The sequence below is a fragment of the Lampris incognitus genome, chromosome 1 (genome assembly GCF_029633865.1).
Source record: "Lampris incognitus isolate fLamInc1 chromosome 1, fLamInc1.hap2, whole genome shotgun sequence".
NCBI classification, from domain to species: Eukaryota; Metazoa; Chordata; class Actinopteri; order Lampriformes; family Lampridae; genus Lampris; species Lampris incognitus.
Window position 1 is genome coordinate 11,075,426 of NC_079211.1, and position 17,246 is coordinate 11,092,671.

Here is a 17,246-nt window from a genome sequence, read left to right on the forward strand (position 1 = left end):
CTACCAACATGGAGATGTCCGGTTCGAATCCCTGCGTTACCTCCGGCTTGGTCAGGCGTCCCTACAGACACAATTGGCCGTGTCTGTGGGTGGGAAGTTGGATGTGGGTATGTGTCCTGGTTCACTGCATTAGCGCCTCCTCTGGTCAGTCAGGGCGCCTGTTCAGGGGTGGAGGGGGAACTGGGGGGAATAGCGTGATCCTCCCACATGCTACGTCCCCCTGGTGAACTCCTCACTGTCAGGTGAAAGAAGCAGCTGGCGACTCCACATGTATCAGAGGAGGCATGTGGTAGTCTGCAGCCCTCCCGGATCGGCAGAGGGGGTGGAGCAGTGACCGGGACGGCTTGGAAGAGTGGGCTAATTGGCTGGATACAACTGGGGAGAAAAGGGGGGGGGTCCCCCACCCCTCCAAAAAAAAAGATTAACACCTATGTTTTGTGTATACTTGAGAATATAATAAAAGGGAAAGTAACTGAAATAACATTGGGGTTTTTTATGCTACCACCATTGGATAGCTAACCAATAAGCTACAGTATTATGTCCGCATTTGACAAGCTTGTTGGAACTTTTTGTTTATGATTTATGATGGAATTCCTATTGTAATCTGATTTGTGCTGATAGTGGGTTTTTTTTTTAATTCGATTCATGATAAAATTTGTATTGCACTCAGATTCACGACAGTGTGTTATTGTATTCTGATTTATGATGGTGTGCGTTGACTTTATTTCAGCAACTACGTTTTCCAGAAGCGCTATGTGAAGTTCGACGGAAAAAACCTGATGTACTTCGGCAGTGAAAAGGTAAGGCCAAAAAAAAAAACATGGAAAACCAGAATCAAGTCAAGTTTATGTAGATGACGACACACCTTTGCCACATCTGTCATACAGGTGAACATCTCCCATCGGAAATATTTGTTAAACTGTTAAATTTGTTAATTATTTTAACAGTTTTCCTGGTATTAATGTAATGCGCTTGGCTCAGATTCTCTCTTTTATACTTTGCATTGAACAACAGTGGGATGACTTGAAAGATGTGCCATAAGAAGAGATTATTTTGAAAATGTGGAATCCAACATTTATTTATGCAAACTTAAAAAATAAAATATTTTAGGGTTCTTATAAATAGGCTCTTTTGCTGACTTGATCTTCATTAATGTAGAGGTAGTGAATAGTGAACGTAATGCTGTCATCCCTCTAAAAAGGATGTAAAAGCACACTTGGTGATGTCTCTCGTACAGGATGCCTACCCAAAAGGAGTGATCCCGTTGGCTGCTATACAGATGGCCAGACCAGCCAAAGATAATAAATTTGAGATAGTGACAAATCACAGGATCTTTGTTTTCCGGGCTGATAACGAAGGTAAAACAAACACGCGCACACACGCACACACACTGCAAGTAGAACACACACACACTTCAACCAGCCATAGACAATGATTTTACTTGCAACCAAAATGCATGAGCAGCAACAGGCATGTGTCTCGCCCCCGGCTAGCCAGACAAAGGGTGACCCAATAACCTGGTTCACATTGGCATGGCGCTGGCACAAGTGTCATAACCAGACACTGGATAGCCCTGGGAAAGTTGTAATTGGGTCACTATCATTCCATTGTGTTTGATGGTCCAGCTATTGGAAGGCAGTTTTACTCTCATTAGACAGGATGTGGTCCCAAGAACTGACTCTACAGTGTTGTCAATACACGGTTTCTGCTGTACACTGCTAGTACATCAGGACCCCACTGATGGGTGAACAGTCATTTCCTGGAATGTTGGAAACTCAGTGAGCTGATGCAGGTCTTAAAGAAAAAGCAATCGTGTGGTAAAAATACGGTTCGGATGATAAATATGATGTAAACTGACGATTCATGCGAATGACTGAAAATAAGATATCCATCTCTAAAAGTCAGTTTTTCCGCAGAATTGCCTCACCAGCACGGTAGCGTGGTCGCCTCACAACAAGAAGGTCCTGGGTTCGAGCCCCGGGGTAGTCCAACCTTGGGGGTTGTCCCAGGTCATCCTCTGTGTGGAGTTTGCATGTTCTCCCCCGTGCCTGCGTGGGTTTCCTGCGGGTGCTCTGGTTTCCTCTCACAGTCCAAAGACATGTAGGTCAGGTGAATCGGCTAGGTTAGGACATCTTCATTGGGAAATAAATAAACGTTATTATGATCACGATGTAGATCTGTATGAAAGCCTTCAGAACCCTGACCTGATATATAGTCCATTTAAGAAATGATCTATTGTGGGTAAATAGTTTGGCATTATTGCAATAGCATGGAGGCAGCAAATGCATGTCGCACCAGATAGAAACAAATAATCTGATGAGGAAAATTAACAGAGTGAATTAGGAGCATCAGGAGCCGATTGTTTGCCTTCTTTTATTTTGTGCTCAAAATGCACATCAACAATTGAAACTCATTCTTAAAATTCATTATGTGGGAGAATGTAAATGTCTGAATACTAGATTCTCAACCGGAACCCGGTCAGGCTCGACCCAATCGGTCAGTTCAGGCTCAGATTATTTAATTATTCTAGTGAGTTTGAGAGGGTCAGGGTCTGTGCTCTGGTGGATAAATGAACTTGAACCTGAAGTTGAGCTTGAATGTGCAAGGGGGCGGGGCCGTTCCACAGCTGTGCATCTGATGTGTGTCAGAAATTACAATGAGGTCAAAAAAAACTAAACCCAGAGGAGGCTCTGGTGACTAGGCAGTCCTTCAGTGCAGCCTGGGACACGTGCGTTTACACTTCAAATGTGATGTGGACAAATGTGTCCCAGGCCACATCTAAATGTGGTCTGAGCAAATATCAGTGCTGAATATGGAACCGGTGTTAGGAAGGGTATCCGCATGAGGGGCCAAATTTCTGAACTTCTAAAATTAGAAACGAGGAAGAGAGCCAGCAATGACATAAAGCACATAAAGCGACCTGGAACATGAGCTGTATGGAGAATATATCGGTGTGTGACAGAGTGCCGGATTAGGCGGCGCATAAAGAACATGATTGATGGGGAGTTGGAGCATTCTCTGTTGATTATGTCTATGACTGCTAGGTTGTCTGAGTGTATAAGGATGGACTTGCTGGGCCATTCATGGCCCCACAGATTAGGTGCCGCAATTATTGGGTAGATTTTGAAGAGGGTGGAGGAAGCGACCTGGCATTCATGTGGGAGCTCCAGGAGCCATTCTGCTGCGAACCATCTTCCGTTGTAGAAACCCCAAAAACCGCCAGAAGGAGCAGCACCAGTGTACAGATGGAGGTCATGTGTGTGAGTCAGTTGGTCATTGTCAAAGAAAGTGATTCCATTTCAACTGACAAGAAGGTTGAGCCACAGGTGGAGTTGTGCACAGCTTTAACTGACCAGGGAGATAGAAGTCAAGAGTGATGGGGTGGAGGAAGCATTCGATTTTAAGTGAGAGATAAAGGCTTACCCTTGGGGAATGATGTGTAGGGCAAAGTTGAAGTGGCCTAGGAAGGAGAGAAGTTGGTGTTTGGTGCAGCTTGGGGCGAGGAGGAAATTGGAGATCAGAGGGCTGATTCGGTTGAGCTTTTCGACTGGGAGTGAAGCCTGAAACAGATTCATGTTGAGAGTGATTCTAAGGGACTCGAGGGATGTTGAGGGGTCCTCTGTTTTCGCTGCAGACAGTGGAACCTCAAGGTTGGAGAAAACTGAAGTCAGAGTGACCAGACTGGAAGCGGGTGGCGATGAGGGAGGGGAAATGATGAGGATTTGTCCAAGAGGTAGACGAGTAATGGAATCTTATTGTTGTTAAACAGGATCCAGCAGAGGGCTTCTGATAGGGTATCAAAGAGTTTAGGGCTGCTTTTGTTATTGAAAGCTTGCCCAACAGAAAAGTAATATCAACCTCACCAGCAGATGCCAAAGAACAACAAGAAGTCAGGGTAGATGGAGAGAACTTTGAAAACGCTGAGTGCCATGACCCCTTTCCAGCGAATCTGATGAGGGCGATGGCATGGCTAATGGTGGGGTAGTGAAGGGAGAAGTCTTCGCTCGGCATTAAGCTATTAATGTTGGGAATGGTACTGCCTTGGGGTGCTGAAAGATCGACAATAATGCGTTTCTTTCCGGAGTATTTCCTGGTTGCAATAGCTAGGGGGCTGATGCAGAAGTTAGGAAATGGAGGATGGGCAAATGGGCCGATCATGAAGCCTTCTTTGACTTCCTTAGTGAGCAGGCAGTCGACTGACTCTGGCTTTTTTATGGATGAATGAAGATTTTAGCATTCAAAGGAGATGGATGGTTGTGGGGAAATTCCAGGGTGGAACCTTCTTTAAATCCCTTAATAAGGAACTGAACTAAAGCTGGATCAGGGTGGTTATGAAGTGCTGCTGCTAAAGCTATAATGTTGATAGGTGTAGATAGGTGCTTACCCAGTTTCTGCAAAGTGGGGTTGTGCGGGCATGCAGAGTGGGTGTGGCCTCCGCCTCAGAAGAATCACACGTGGAGGAAGCAGCACTGAGACATGGTGCATCCAGCATCGTTAAACTTGTTGCATATGGCGCGACCGCCTTGGTGCATGATAGGCCTGCCTTTTTTATTGATGCCGTTGGTTACGGGAAAGATGACAGATGGGGCAGATGATGCTGGTTTAAGAGGTGTGGGTGCTGGTGGGGCCACTGATGATAAGCGAGAGAAAGCTGAAGCTCTTGTTCACATTTGATATGGCTCAGCATTGGCGGGAATGGAGCAGAAAGAGGCTGGGTGAGACGGGGCACCAAATAGAGAGCACGTAAGGGCTGCAAAGGCCGCGAATATGCGACAATAAATTTCATTGTCAAGTTGTGCCCCAGTATGTGGCTTCATTGAATTGTTGAAGGCGGGCTGCAGCTTTGGAGGCAAAGTGGATGTGATATTGATAGAAACCATTGCCTCCAAAATGGAGGGCCAGGTTAAGGATAATGGACATGTAATCGTCCAGTTCCTGACAGAGGGTGTGAAAATGTGAACAAAGAACATCTCTGAAGAGAGAGAGCTGCATAAGCGAACTCTCCAGGTATAAGTGCTCTGGAACAGGGGGTGTTCTCCCTTTCAGGTGAAGGTGTCATTCAAGTCCTTCAAGGGCTCTATCGGCAGGTGATTGATGAAGGGAAGGCAAGATAAAGGAGTGAAAGATCTATGTAGTTACTGTCGATGATTGGTTTACGTAGATTGGTGGGAACTGGAGAAGGACGGGGATGAGAGCGTTAGGACGGTGACTGGGGGATTAGCTGTAGACAAGGTGAATTTGATGAATGCCTGCTGGGCTAGGATAGGTTGAGAGGGAAGTTATGTATGTAAGGAGCTTGCTGCTGTGAGGGCTGTGGAGGAAAGCTTGCCTCAGGGGGCTTTACAGCAATACAACATCCTGTCCTTAGACCCTTGCATCAGATAAGGAACAACTCACTTTAAAAAAAAAAACTTTAACAAGGGAGAAAAAATAGGAAGAAACTTCAGGGAGAGCAACAGAGGAGGGATCTCTTTCCCAAGATGGACAGGCGTGCAATGGATGTTGTGTGTGTGCAGAATAGAACACAATTTACAGAATACAACATTGAAAGAGGGTAACAGAATTATAATGGAATTACAAGATATATGAAGAATATGATGAGGATGCCAAGCAGTGTCCAGATGCCACCGGAACAGCCCAGGACCTGAGCTACGCAACCACCATCACCATGTAGACCTGACAGGAGGACGGACTACAGTGCAGTACAGGTCGTGAAGTACTCAATTTAAAAGTAACTAATTGGCAAAAAGATGAGCTCTAAGTTTGGATTTAAAGGACTCAGCAGACTCTGGTTGTCTGACGGCAGCAAGCAGGTTATCCCACAAGAACGGGGCGCAGTAGGAAAAGGCCCTGCCACCAGCTGACTTCTTCTTCACTTTGGGTACACACAGGAGCCCTGTATTTTGAGCGGGAAGAGCTCGAGATGGACTGTATGGTTTAAGGAGCTCAAACAGGTATGATGGGGCAAGCCCATTTAGGATTTTATAAGTCAACAGAAGCACCTTCAAGTCTGATCAAACATGGATAGGAAGCCAATGAAGGAAGGCAAGAATTGGTGTAAATTTCATTGGTCAAATTGGTCACATTTCCTAGATTTAGTTAGGATTCTAGCTGCAGCATTCTGAATCATCTGAAGACTTTTAGGACTAGCATGTGGCAGACCTGAAAATAGAACATTACAGTCACCAAGTCTGGATGAAACAAATGCATGTGTCAGAGTTTCTGCGTCAGCCATGGACAGGAAAGACCGAATTTTAGCTATGTTACGTAAAGGAAAAAAGGCAGTCTTGGTGATTTCTTTAATGTGCTTATCAGAGGAAAGGCTGGGATCAAACGTAACACCAAGATTTCCGGCTGCCACACTTTGTGTAATCACAGAGTTGTCGAGTAATATTGTTACTTGATCAAATTGGTGTCTGTGTCTGGCAAGACACAATTGGCCGTGTCTGCGGGTAGGAAGCTGGATGTGGGCATGTGTCCTGGTCACACTGCACTAGCGCCTCCTCTGGTTGTTCGGGGCGCCTGTTCAAGGGGGAGGGGGAACTGGGGGGAATAGCATCATCCTCCCACGCGCTATGTCCCCCTGGTGAAACTCCTCACTGTCAGGTGAAAAGAAGTGGCTGGCGACACCATGTGTATCAGAGGAGGCATGTGGCGTTCTGCAGCCCTCCCCGGATCAGCAGAGGGGGTGGAGCAGCGACCAGGACGGCTCAGAGAGCGGGGTGATTGGCCAGGTAAAATTGGGGAGAAAAAAAAAGGGGTAAATAAATAAATAAAATGGTCAACAGTATGCTGCCAAGGGACGAATTTTCGGTATACCTACCAAAAGAGTCCCCTCTGATTTGAAGGTACATCCTAGGATGCACTGGGACACATCATCAATGATGTTTCCTGAGGTCCTCGGGTGTTTCGGTGATGCCATTGACAATGTACTGACCCAGCATACGACCGAGCCGCAGGACCTGCGTCCCGTTCCTGTCGGTCAATTTGTCATAGTTGTTTCTGGGTGGGTATGTGGGCTAGGTGAGGCCGTTGCTACCCAGCATGTGTAAATCCCCATGACTGTCTATCGTGTCTGCTTTATCTGCTGTTCTAGCATTCAGGTCATCACAGATTAAAAATATTCCCTTGGCTCTGGAATTGGATTATTTCTGCCTCTAGAATGGAGAAGCTCTTCATGAAGTAGGGTGATTCAGAGGGAGGGGGGCTATATGTGGGGCAGAGGAATATGTCTTTGTCAGCTGAGATGGTTTCTTTTTTAGTTTTTATCCACATTTAAAATTCACCTCTTTTGATTAATTCTATTGAATTGGGTAGACCAGATTTGTACCAAATTACCATTGCGCCTCTCTCTCTCTCTCTCTCTCTCTCTCTCTCTCTCTCTCTCTCTCTCTCTCTCTCTCTCTCTCTCTCTCTCTCTCTCTCTCTCTCTCTCTCTCTCTCTCTCTCTCTCTCTCTCCCTCTCTCGGCCCACACAATCAAAAGAATGCTTGTGCTTCCTTGCCGCTCAAAGCTTTGCTTTGTTCTCTGGCCTTGAAACTTAAGGAACGCCACCATATCAGGACCCCACATCAATATTTGCACACATCACAAATATTAAAAAAGTTTAAATGACTTTGAAAATCACATCAGGCTCAAGTGCAGCTTGCACAGACTGTGAGCCTTCAGAATCAAAAGCTCAAACTGAGAACTCGAGAGGGAACCGAAGACAATAAACCAACAGTTACCAAATTTGGGATGGTTAATATTGTGGTTACAGAGGCTGCCATATCTGGGTTTACTGAGGGACCTTTTATAAAATTAATAGTTTGTTTGATGAGTGAAACTTTGGTAACCTTACACCCTTCTATCATGCTTTAATGCAGAAAATGGTGAACAGCGCACAGCTTTTCAGAAGTAGCCCCATTTTTCTCTCCTGTTGTGCCTCAGGTTGATGGGGCTTGTGACTCTTACCAGGATACTGATTACCTTCCTAATTTTTGTCATAAATGGGAATCGCATCCCTGTTCCCTCCAGCACGCATCGTTATATTGTAGGATCAGTGTAGAGTTACAGGGATATTTTGTTCCACCTGTTGTCAGAGTGCCGTGGGTCTGATTCTTATATTCCTTGTCGTGTTCGTTGTATTCCCCCCCACCCCTTTTTTCCCCCAATTGTATCTGGCCAATTACCCCACTCTATAGAGCCATCACGGTCGCTGCTCCACCCCCTCTGCTGATCCGGGGAGGGCTGCAGACTACCACATGCCTCCTCCGATACATGTGGAGTCGCCAGCCGCTTCTTTTCACCTGACAGTGAGGAGTTTCACCAGGGGGACGTAGTGCGTGGGGAGGATCACACTATTCCCCCCAGTTCCCCCTCCCCCGAACAGGCCCCCCACTGACCAGAGGAGGCGCTAGTAAAGCGACCAAGACACACCCCGCAGACACGGCCAGTTGTGTCAGTAAAGACGCCCGACCAAGCCGGTGGTAACACGGGGATTCAAACCAGCGATCCCTGTGTTGGTAGGCAACGCAGTAGACCGCTACACTACCCAGACACCCTCTTGTTCATTGTATTTTCATGTTTTCCACCATCAGACACTTTGGATGAGTGTCAGCTGTGACTAGTTATACTTTATAAATGACTTACGTTGTACTTTATCCACCTGTTCGTCACAACAGAACTTAGTCATTTTGCTGTCTATATTGCCCAGACTACGAGCAGCACATCATCAGTTGCAGAACAGTGCTGCTGGAATAAAATGCCCTGCCCATGGGCACAACAGCCTCATCTGGGATAATGCTATTCAGCCAATCATGGGATTTGAACTGGCGACTCTTTGCTCATTTGCTTGCTTCTTTGCGTCCAATGCTTTTAACTTTCAATGTTGATGTTTATATGCCTCTGTGTCCCACGCCAGTCCTGAGGCATCGCTGGGTCAGCACGCTGCAGGAACGGGTCAAAGAGCAGCTGGTGTTTGGCCGACCTCGATTCGGACCCGGGACCCACTGCCAGAAACACGGCCACCTGGAGCTGAAAGGAACCAAGTCCAAGGTCTACGCAGCCATCAACACAGAACAGATCTGGCTGTACAAGGGTGAACAGGTAACCGTTGGTTTACATTCGAACCCCCCCCCCCCCCCAAAAAAAGAGGAATTCGAATTTTCCCAAATCATTCCTCTTGAGGGTGGCGCGACACCAGGACATCAGTTCACTGCTGCATACCAACTGTGAAGAATGTGTCTTGTATACAGGTTGTATCCTTAATTGTGTGTGTGTGTGTGTGTGTGTGTGTGTGTGTGTGTGTGTGTGTGTGTGTGTGTGTGTTTGTGTGTGTGTGTAGTGTTTTCGGAACGGGATAGGAATCACTGTGATCGAGGCCAGAGGCGCCACCATCAGAGATGGCAAACACAAAAGCTTTGACCTCATCACACCATACAAAACATTCAGGTACCAGTATGTTATCTCCTCCGCCAATGATGTGGAGTTTATGATCGAACAGTCGATGTGTGGTGATAAATTTTAGTGGACTGTCCCCCCAAGTAATCTGAACAATAACTCGGTGAGTAAAAATCACCTTTGATTTAGGTGACTAAGGCTCAAACCAAAATCAGGTCATTGGTTCCAGCCTTATTTTCATAGCGGAGACACTTCATACTGGATCTAAGTCTCATATCTACTGAAACGCTAGGATTGCTCTTGCAGAAGAACAGACACTTCTCTTTACTCCATAGTGACTTTAAGTGACTTCACTACGGCGTTCTGCATTCTAAACCAACTCTGCTTTTGTTCAGCTTCACGGCAGAGTCAGAACGGGAGAAGCGGGACTGGATGGAGGCGCTGCAGGAGTCGATCGCGGAGACGTTGTCTGATTACGAGGTGGCAGAGAAAATCTGGTCCAACCGCTCCAACAAGATCTGTGCCGACTGCAAGGCCATCAACCCCGACTGGGCCTCCATCAACCTGTGTGTCGTCATCTGCAAGAACTGTGCAGGTGGGGACAGCTAGGGTAACTGGAGAGAGTGTGTGTGTGTGTGTGTGTGTGTGTGTATGTGGGTGGGTGGATCTGCAGGATTGCATAGATACCAAGGGGTGATAGTATTTGTAGTGTGTGTGTGTGTGTTGGGGGGGGGGGTCGATCTGCAGGACTGCATAGATAACCAAGGGGTGATAGTATTTGTAGTGTGTGTGTGTGGGGGGGGTTGATCTGCAGGACTGCATAGATAACCAAGGGGTGATAGTATTTGTAGTGTGTGTGTGTGTGTGTGGGGGGGGGTTGATCTGCAGGACTGCATAGATAACCAAAGGGTGATAGTATTTGTAGTGTGTGTGTGTGGGGGGGGGGGTTGATCTGCAGGACTGCATAGATAACCAAGGGGTGATAGTATTTGCAGTGTGTGTGTGTGTGTGTGTGGGTGGGTGGATCTGCAGGATTGCATAGATGGCAAAGGGTGATAGTATTTGTAGTGTGTGTGTGTGTGTGTGTACATCTTAAATATACTTTTCCAGTTTATTTCTGATACTGTAATTCCCATCCGAAATAGGATGGGAATGGGATGTGTGTGTGTCAGTATGTTTGTGTGTGTGTGTGTGTGTGTGTGCGTGTGTGTTACCTCTCTGCTCAGTTAAGTAAGTCCTTCATCTCACCTTTTAGTCTCTCTGGATGTTTTGAAGGTCTCTGTTTTCACAAAATACCTGTAACTGGATTCTATCTTACACATCAGCCACTGGTCCCAGTAATAGCTTGGAGGCAGTGCACTGGTGTCCCATTACCAGAACAACAGTCTAGTGCCAGAAGACTGATTGTCCTGCTCTGCACTGTGTGTGTGTGTGTGTGTGTGTGTGTCTATACAGGGCAGCACAGAGGACTGGGGACAATGGTATCCAAAGTGCAGAGCCTGAAACTGGACACCAGTGTTTGGAGCAACGAGATTGTCCAGGTGGGGAGGGAGGAAGAATGGAGAGAGAGTTTTGATTTTCAAAGGCACATTTATTTAGTTGACATTCCAGCTGATTTTCAAACTTATTCATCTTATTGTAATCCAGCTCATAAAATGAAAAGCAGAGAGTGAGAGAGAAAACGTCATTTTATTTCAGTGTGTTATGTTATCGGGTGGAGGCGGCCCAGTGGCACAGTGGTTAGCACGGTTGCCTCACAGCAAGAAGGTCCTGGGTTCGAGCCTCGGGGTAATCCAACCTTGGGGGTCGTCCCGGGTTGTCCTCTGTGTGGAGTTAGCATGTTCTCCTTGTGGGTTTCCTCCGGGGGCTCTGGTTTCCTCCCACAGTCCAAAGACATGTAGGTCAGGTGAATTGGCCGTACTAAATTGTCCGTAGATGTGAATGTGTGTGTGTGTGTGGGCCCTGTGATGGCCTGTTGGCCTGTCCAGGGTGTCTCCCCGCCTGCCGCCCAATGACTGCTCGGATGGGCTCCAGCATCCCCGCGACCCTGATTGGGATAAGCGGCTTGGATAATGGATGGATGGATGTTATCAGGTTGTCTTTCAATATTGCTACAATATGCAAGTTTTGTTTTTTAATCATGACAGGCTGACCTAAAAATTTTGAATTTATTAATAACTCATTGTTTATATTCAGTTTTGATGTTGAAGGATTTCTGTTTTGTTTCTATTTGGTATTGATATGTTCTGTTATGCAACATTAGTAGAACATTACAAAAACAGCCACGATCCTAAAGATAAAAACATTTAAATAAAGTTCGTATTTTATTTATTATATAACATTTGTATTACAAGTATTATGACAAGTAAAATTAGAAAGAATGGTCTTTCCGAAAGTTAGGGGGGGGGGGTCTGAAAACCATGCATGCTTTGAAAACTGATCCTCTCCATCATCCATGTTTCATAGGAAACTATGCACAGATTTCTACTACAAACAGAACCTACTGGTTCCATACCAGTATTCTAGTTAAGATAACTGGTATGGGAAAAGTGCTTCAAAAGTTGTCATCTTATGAATATCTACTTTTATCATGACACCCTGATGGATGGGGTTTCAGTTTTCCCGCTGGTGTTCATGCGGAGGATGGTGAGTGAGCTGCGTCTGAGTCCATTCTGACTTGCGGCTACATCAGTTACTCATTCATCCCCACTGTCTCATCTGCCGTCAGGAATTTGAACCGCCAGACCCTCTGGTCACGTACACACCCCTTGTTTGTTTTCTGCCCATCCAGCTCTTCATCATGCTAGGAAACGACCGGGCCAATGACTTCTGGGCGGCCAGGCTGTCGGTCTCCGAGGAGCTGGACTGCGATGCCATGCCCGAGCAGAGACGAGAATTCATCACCCAGAAATACAAAGAGGGGCGCTACCGCAACCCCCACCCCAGCTTCAGATCGCAGGAGGAGCTGCTGAAGGTACCGGCGTAGAAAGTCTTACGAGCGGTTTTCGATTTTTGTTGACTTTGCGCACCCCTGTGGACAAAAGCGATAGTGCCTCACAGAAGAACGACTTCATTTTGCATTAGCGTTGCCTCCTGTCATGAAGATCTCATTCAGCCTTGGTAGCTGGTGCATATGTATGGAAGAGAAGAGAAGAGCGAGAGATGTAGTGGTGTTTAAGAAAAAGGCCATGAATCATTTTGTCGGGTGTCCGGGTAGCGTGGCGGTCTATTCCGTTGCATACCAACATGGGGATCGGCGGTTCGAATCCCCGTGTTACCTCCAGCTTGGTCGGGCATCCCTACAGACAAGATCAGCCGTTTCTGCCGGTGGGAAGCCGAATGTGGGCATGTGTCACGATCGCTACACTAGCGCCTCCTCTGGTCGGTCGGGGCGCCTGTTCGGGGGGAGGGGACTGGGGGGGAATAGCGTGATCCTCCCACGCACTATGTCCCCGGGTGAAACTCCTCACTGTCAGGTGAAACGAAGCGGCTGGCGACTCCACATGTATCGGAGGAGGCATGTGGTAGTCTGCAGCCCTGCTCGGATCGGCAGAGGGGGTGGAGCAGAGACCGGGATGGATTGGATGAGTGGGGTAATCGGACAGGTACAATGGGGGGCCCCCCCCCCCCCAAAAAAATTTTTTTGTCAAATTTTGCGGAGAATCTGATCTGTAGACATGGATTTGATATCATATAGTCATCATCTGATCTTCTTGCTGATGGTCTCATTTGCTTAAATGGGTCATATAGTGGCATCAGAATTAAACAGACTGTTAAATTATGACTGACAAACACCTCATTGTAGCTTTGATGTGTTACTTAAACGATTCATGTGGGCAGATTCAGTTCACTTGCACACTTCCATCGAGGTCAGAGGTCATGGGGAGGACAGAACAGCATCCTCTGAACAGGTCAGGATTCAGTGTCCTTCAGCAGGGTGGATGCCTGCTGACAGGGATGTGAGCCGGCATCCTGTGGTTGAAGAGTAGTCTGGATAACCATTAGACCAAATAGAAGTAACACTTTGTAGTTCAGTAACGCTACCTGCAGTAGTGGGGACACACACACACACACACACACACACACACACACACACACACACACACACACACACACACACACACACACACACACACACACGTTGCACCAGTGGTCCAGGTGTTGAATATGATTGTACAGAAGTGACAGCCATAATGGGGGGCATGTTATCATCTTGAAGACCATTAGCGTCCAAAGGCGCATTGGTTTCTGCACAATTTAAATAGTCACAACCTACCGTGCACCTTTTTACCAGATAAATTGGGTTTTTGAATACAAAACCAACCTCCCGTCTGTGCGGATAACTGGGCTCGTTGGCGGTTCGGTCCGTTCCTGCCCCTGCCAGCCTGGAGCAGGGTTTAGCTGGTGGCAGATGGCAGTTTCCTGCTTTGCTCAGACCATATGTTACCCCAATGAAACCCCTCTTTCTCTGAGTGTGGGCTGTTTGCAGGCTGGCGGTTAGGACTCTAAGGATGTGGAATGCGCTTTGAAACGGGACAGTGAAAAAGAGAAAGAGAGCGAGAGAGGGAGAGAGAGAGAGAGCTGATAAAAGGTTTGGACGTTGAATAGAAAGACTGTATGGAATTTGGGGCTGTGCGTTTCCCCTGGCGGTGAATGCTTTTAGCTGGACGCCCGCTGAATACTGGGTTCCTCTCCGAGCCCTTTCCACTCCTCTACTTCTCTCTCTCTGCAGCTTCGTTCTTTTATCATCACCCTTTTTACTTCTCAGTCTTTTTCTTACCACTCATGGTAAAACTTGCGCTTAACTTACCCTCTCTCTCCCCCTCTCTCTCTCTCCCTCTCTCTCTCTCTCTCTCTCGCTCTCTCTCCCCCTCTCTCTCTCTCTCCCCCCCCCCCTCTCTCTCCCTCTCTCTCTCTCTCTCTCTCTCTCTCTCTCTCTCTCTCTCTCTCTCTCTCTCTCTCTCTCTCCATCCATCCTGTAGGTGTTGTGTACAGCTGTGACTGAACAGAATTTGTTGAAGACAGTCACTCAGATATTTGCGGAGGCTGAGGCGTGTCGCCTCGCTGACTCCAACGGTTATGAGAAGCGGAGCTCCTTGGGTTTCTGCTCGCAGAGTAACTCAGGTGAGGCCTGGGACAAACCTTTAATTCAAAAAAAAAAGAATAAGGGACTTTCTAACTAACTACTGGGTACAGAAGTTAAGGTTAACATGCCTTGCTCAGCGGCACCTTTACAATGAACGGTATCTTAAACTAGAGAGAGTTTCTGTTACTGGTTTGTGTCCAGCTGTCCCGGGGATTTAAACTGGCAGTCAAATTTCATGAATCACACTGTTGAAGGTGTCCGAGCAGACTTCCCTCGATGGCTGTATTTGTAATTCCTGCCCTGCCTTTTTTGGCTGAACTTTATTCTCCAGGCCACCGTAGATACACATGAAGCGCATGACCTTGAAAACAGTCAAAATGTGTCTTTATGTTATTATTTATTCTGTTCACTAAATCTAAAAATTGATGCTATGTTGTTGGCTGTTGGCCTTTTTTGCAGCTCACTTGCTTTCACATGTGGCTTTATCTGTGTCAACAAACTGTAAAATGCAACCCATGAAGAACGATACTGAGCCTGTTAGCATGGCTAGTAGGCTAATGCTACTCCGCTAATTCTTTGGCATCATATATGTATTTATGCGTTGATTTTTACTTGATTTATTTACTATCTATTACTTTTGCATTTTTAAAAGAACCAAATGATGGGTGTCCACGTGACGTGACGGTCTATTCCATTGCCTGCCAACATGGGGATCGCCGGTTCGAATCCCCGTGTTACCTCCGGCTTGGTCGGCCGTCCCTACAGACACAATTGGCCGTGTCTGCGGGTGGGAAGCCGGATGTGGGTGTGTGTCCTGGTCACTGCACTAGTGCCTCCTCTGGTCGGTCGGGGCGCCTGTTCGGGGGGGAGGGGGAACTGGGGGGATTAGCGTGATCCTCCCACACGCTACGTCCCCCTGGCGAAACTCCTCACTGTCAGGTGAAAAGAAGTGGCTGGCGACTCCACATGTATTGGAGGAGGCATGTGGTAGTCTGCAGCCCTCCCCGGATCGGCAGAGGGGGTGGAGCAGCGACCGGGATGGCTCGGGAGAATGGGGTAATTGGCCAAATGCAGTTGGGGAGAAAAAAAAAAAGGGGGGGGACTAAATAATGTTTGACATTGTGGTTTCATGAAAACATGTCAGTGCTGATTGAACCAAAGTTGCAGCAAAACATATGTAGTATGACTGTAGTCAGTTACTACACAGGACTGGTATTATGCTGCAGTGTTTGAGCCACAGCACTACGTGTGGTAGTACTCTAGGCTGCAGCAGAACCTTATGGAGGACGTGTGAGCTCAGTGTTAGAATCGGAGGTTAGTTGGGGTAAAAGCTTTCTGCCCTTCCGGCAGCACTCTGTATGTGAACTGCACCTAAAGGGAAGGCTTTTAAACCATCACAGTCTGCTTCACTAAGCAGGGACCTCTCTCATCTGGTCCTCAGTAGTCCTGTCTGATATCTTAATATCGTTTGTGTCGTCTGGAAGTGCTTTCATTCAGATAATCTGAATAAGTATAAAACATAGTAAGAATATCGCCTTAATTGGATTAAGATCGGCTCATGTGCGCTCGTGTCAGTGTGTCCAATGTGCCGCTCCGTCTCGGTCAGTTGATGTGTGGGGCAGCATTTCCAACAAGGTTGAGTAGAAATGTCCACAGGCCATTTTATGTTTATTTTAAAACAAACACGGGTCGTTTTTACACATGTGTTTTGGGTTTGGTTTGGGTTAATTGGGATTTCGCTAACAGGAAGTGTAAGCAGTGTGGGAGTGTGGTCCCTACAATGAGCTCTGTTTGGCTAAAAGATTAACAACGTTGCCGTTCTCTCACCCGGAGACAGTGAGCGCAACTGAAAATATTCAGGGTGGTTCGAGACTTCAGCAGCTGATTAGATTTGTTTCTTCATTGATTCCTGTCCTCATCTTTTTTCTTTTTTTTTTTTCAAACTCTTCTATTTGAATCTGTTCTCTTCTGATCTCCACTTTACTCGACTGGACTCTATTGTATTCCACCCCGTTAGATCCCAGCGTGTATGATGAGATCATGCAGCCTGTCCTTCACTCCGGCTACCTCTACAAGTCTGGCTCCCTGAACAAAGGCACTTTATCTCGGAAAACTCGAGAAGGTAGGCGACTATGCACCGGCCAACACTGTCAGGGGAAGGGATTGGGGGTGGGGGGTTGGCACAGGTTTAATAGAGGAATGTTAGCCCCCCCCCATGCCACAAGAATAAAAGCCTTTTTAGAGAACAAAGTCGGTTTACTGGAGAGAAATACCTCACCATACCAACACATCCTGTAGGAAAACCTGAGACTGTTCATTTTGTGGCAGGAGTTGGTAAAGAAAAAAAAAGAAAAGAAAAGAAAAAAATCGTCGCCATGTTGTTTTAAGCAAAACAAATTAATTATCATTTTATCCCACTACAGAACTGAACTTTTTGATGTTTCACTGAAGCTTTCTTTAATGAAAGAAACGAGTTGCTCAACTTTATGAACATCTGTGTTTACTACATGTCTGACATGATAAACGGTGGTATTCTTCCAGATAAATCAGGGTCATGTCAGTCATCTTCACACTCTCTATACTGTATAGTATAGTATAGTATGGTATGGTATGGTAAGTATAATATAGTATGGTATTGTATAATATGAATTTTATTCTGGCTTGCAGTCTTGGTCATATCTATGTAGCCATCCATCCTTCCATCCATCCATCTGTCTAATTAATACTATTGTGATGCACAAATACTACAAATTATTTTTCTCTCTGCTGTGCTCTATAC

At 46.5% G+C, this 17,246-nt stretch overlaps 1 protein-coding gene across 6 annotated transcripts in view; it reads left to right on the top strand.

Annotated features, from left to right (window-relative positions):
- arap3 (ArfGAP with RhoGAP domain, ankyrin repeat and PH domain 3) overlaps positions 1-17,246 on the top strand; it is a 71,579-nt gene that overhangs the window by 26,425 nt on the left and 27,908 nt on the right. For 5 of the 6 annotated variants that reach the window (XM_056275364.1, XM_056275348.1, XM_056275390.1 and 2 more), the window contains 9 exons: positions 731-800; positions 1,238-1,358; positions 8,903-9,087; positions 9,326-9,432; positions 9,777-9,976; positions 10,837-10,922; positions 12,110-12,355; positions 14,364-14,505; positions 16,485-16,589. In XM_056275364.1, the coding sequence (XP_056131339.1) occupies positions 731-800; positions 1,238-1,358; positions 8,903-9,087; positions 9,326-9,432; positions 9,777-9,976; positions 10,837-10,922; positions 12,110-12,355; positions 14,364-14,505; positions 16,485-16,589 (1,262 nt within the window). The remainder of the gene's footprint in view (positions 1-730; positions 801-1,237; positions 1,359-8,902; positions 9,088-9,325; positions 9,433-9,776; positions 9,977-10,836; positions 10,923-12,109; positions 12,356-14,363; positions 14,506-16,484; positions 16,590-17,246) is intronic. The other variant, XM_056275380.1, reaches the window with a different exon arrangement.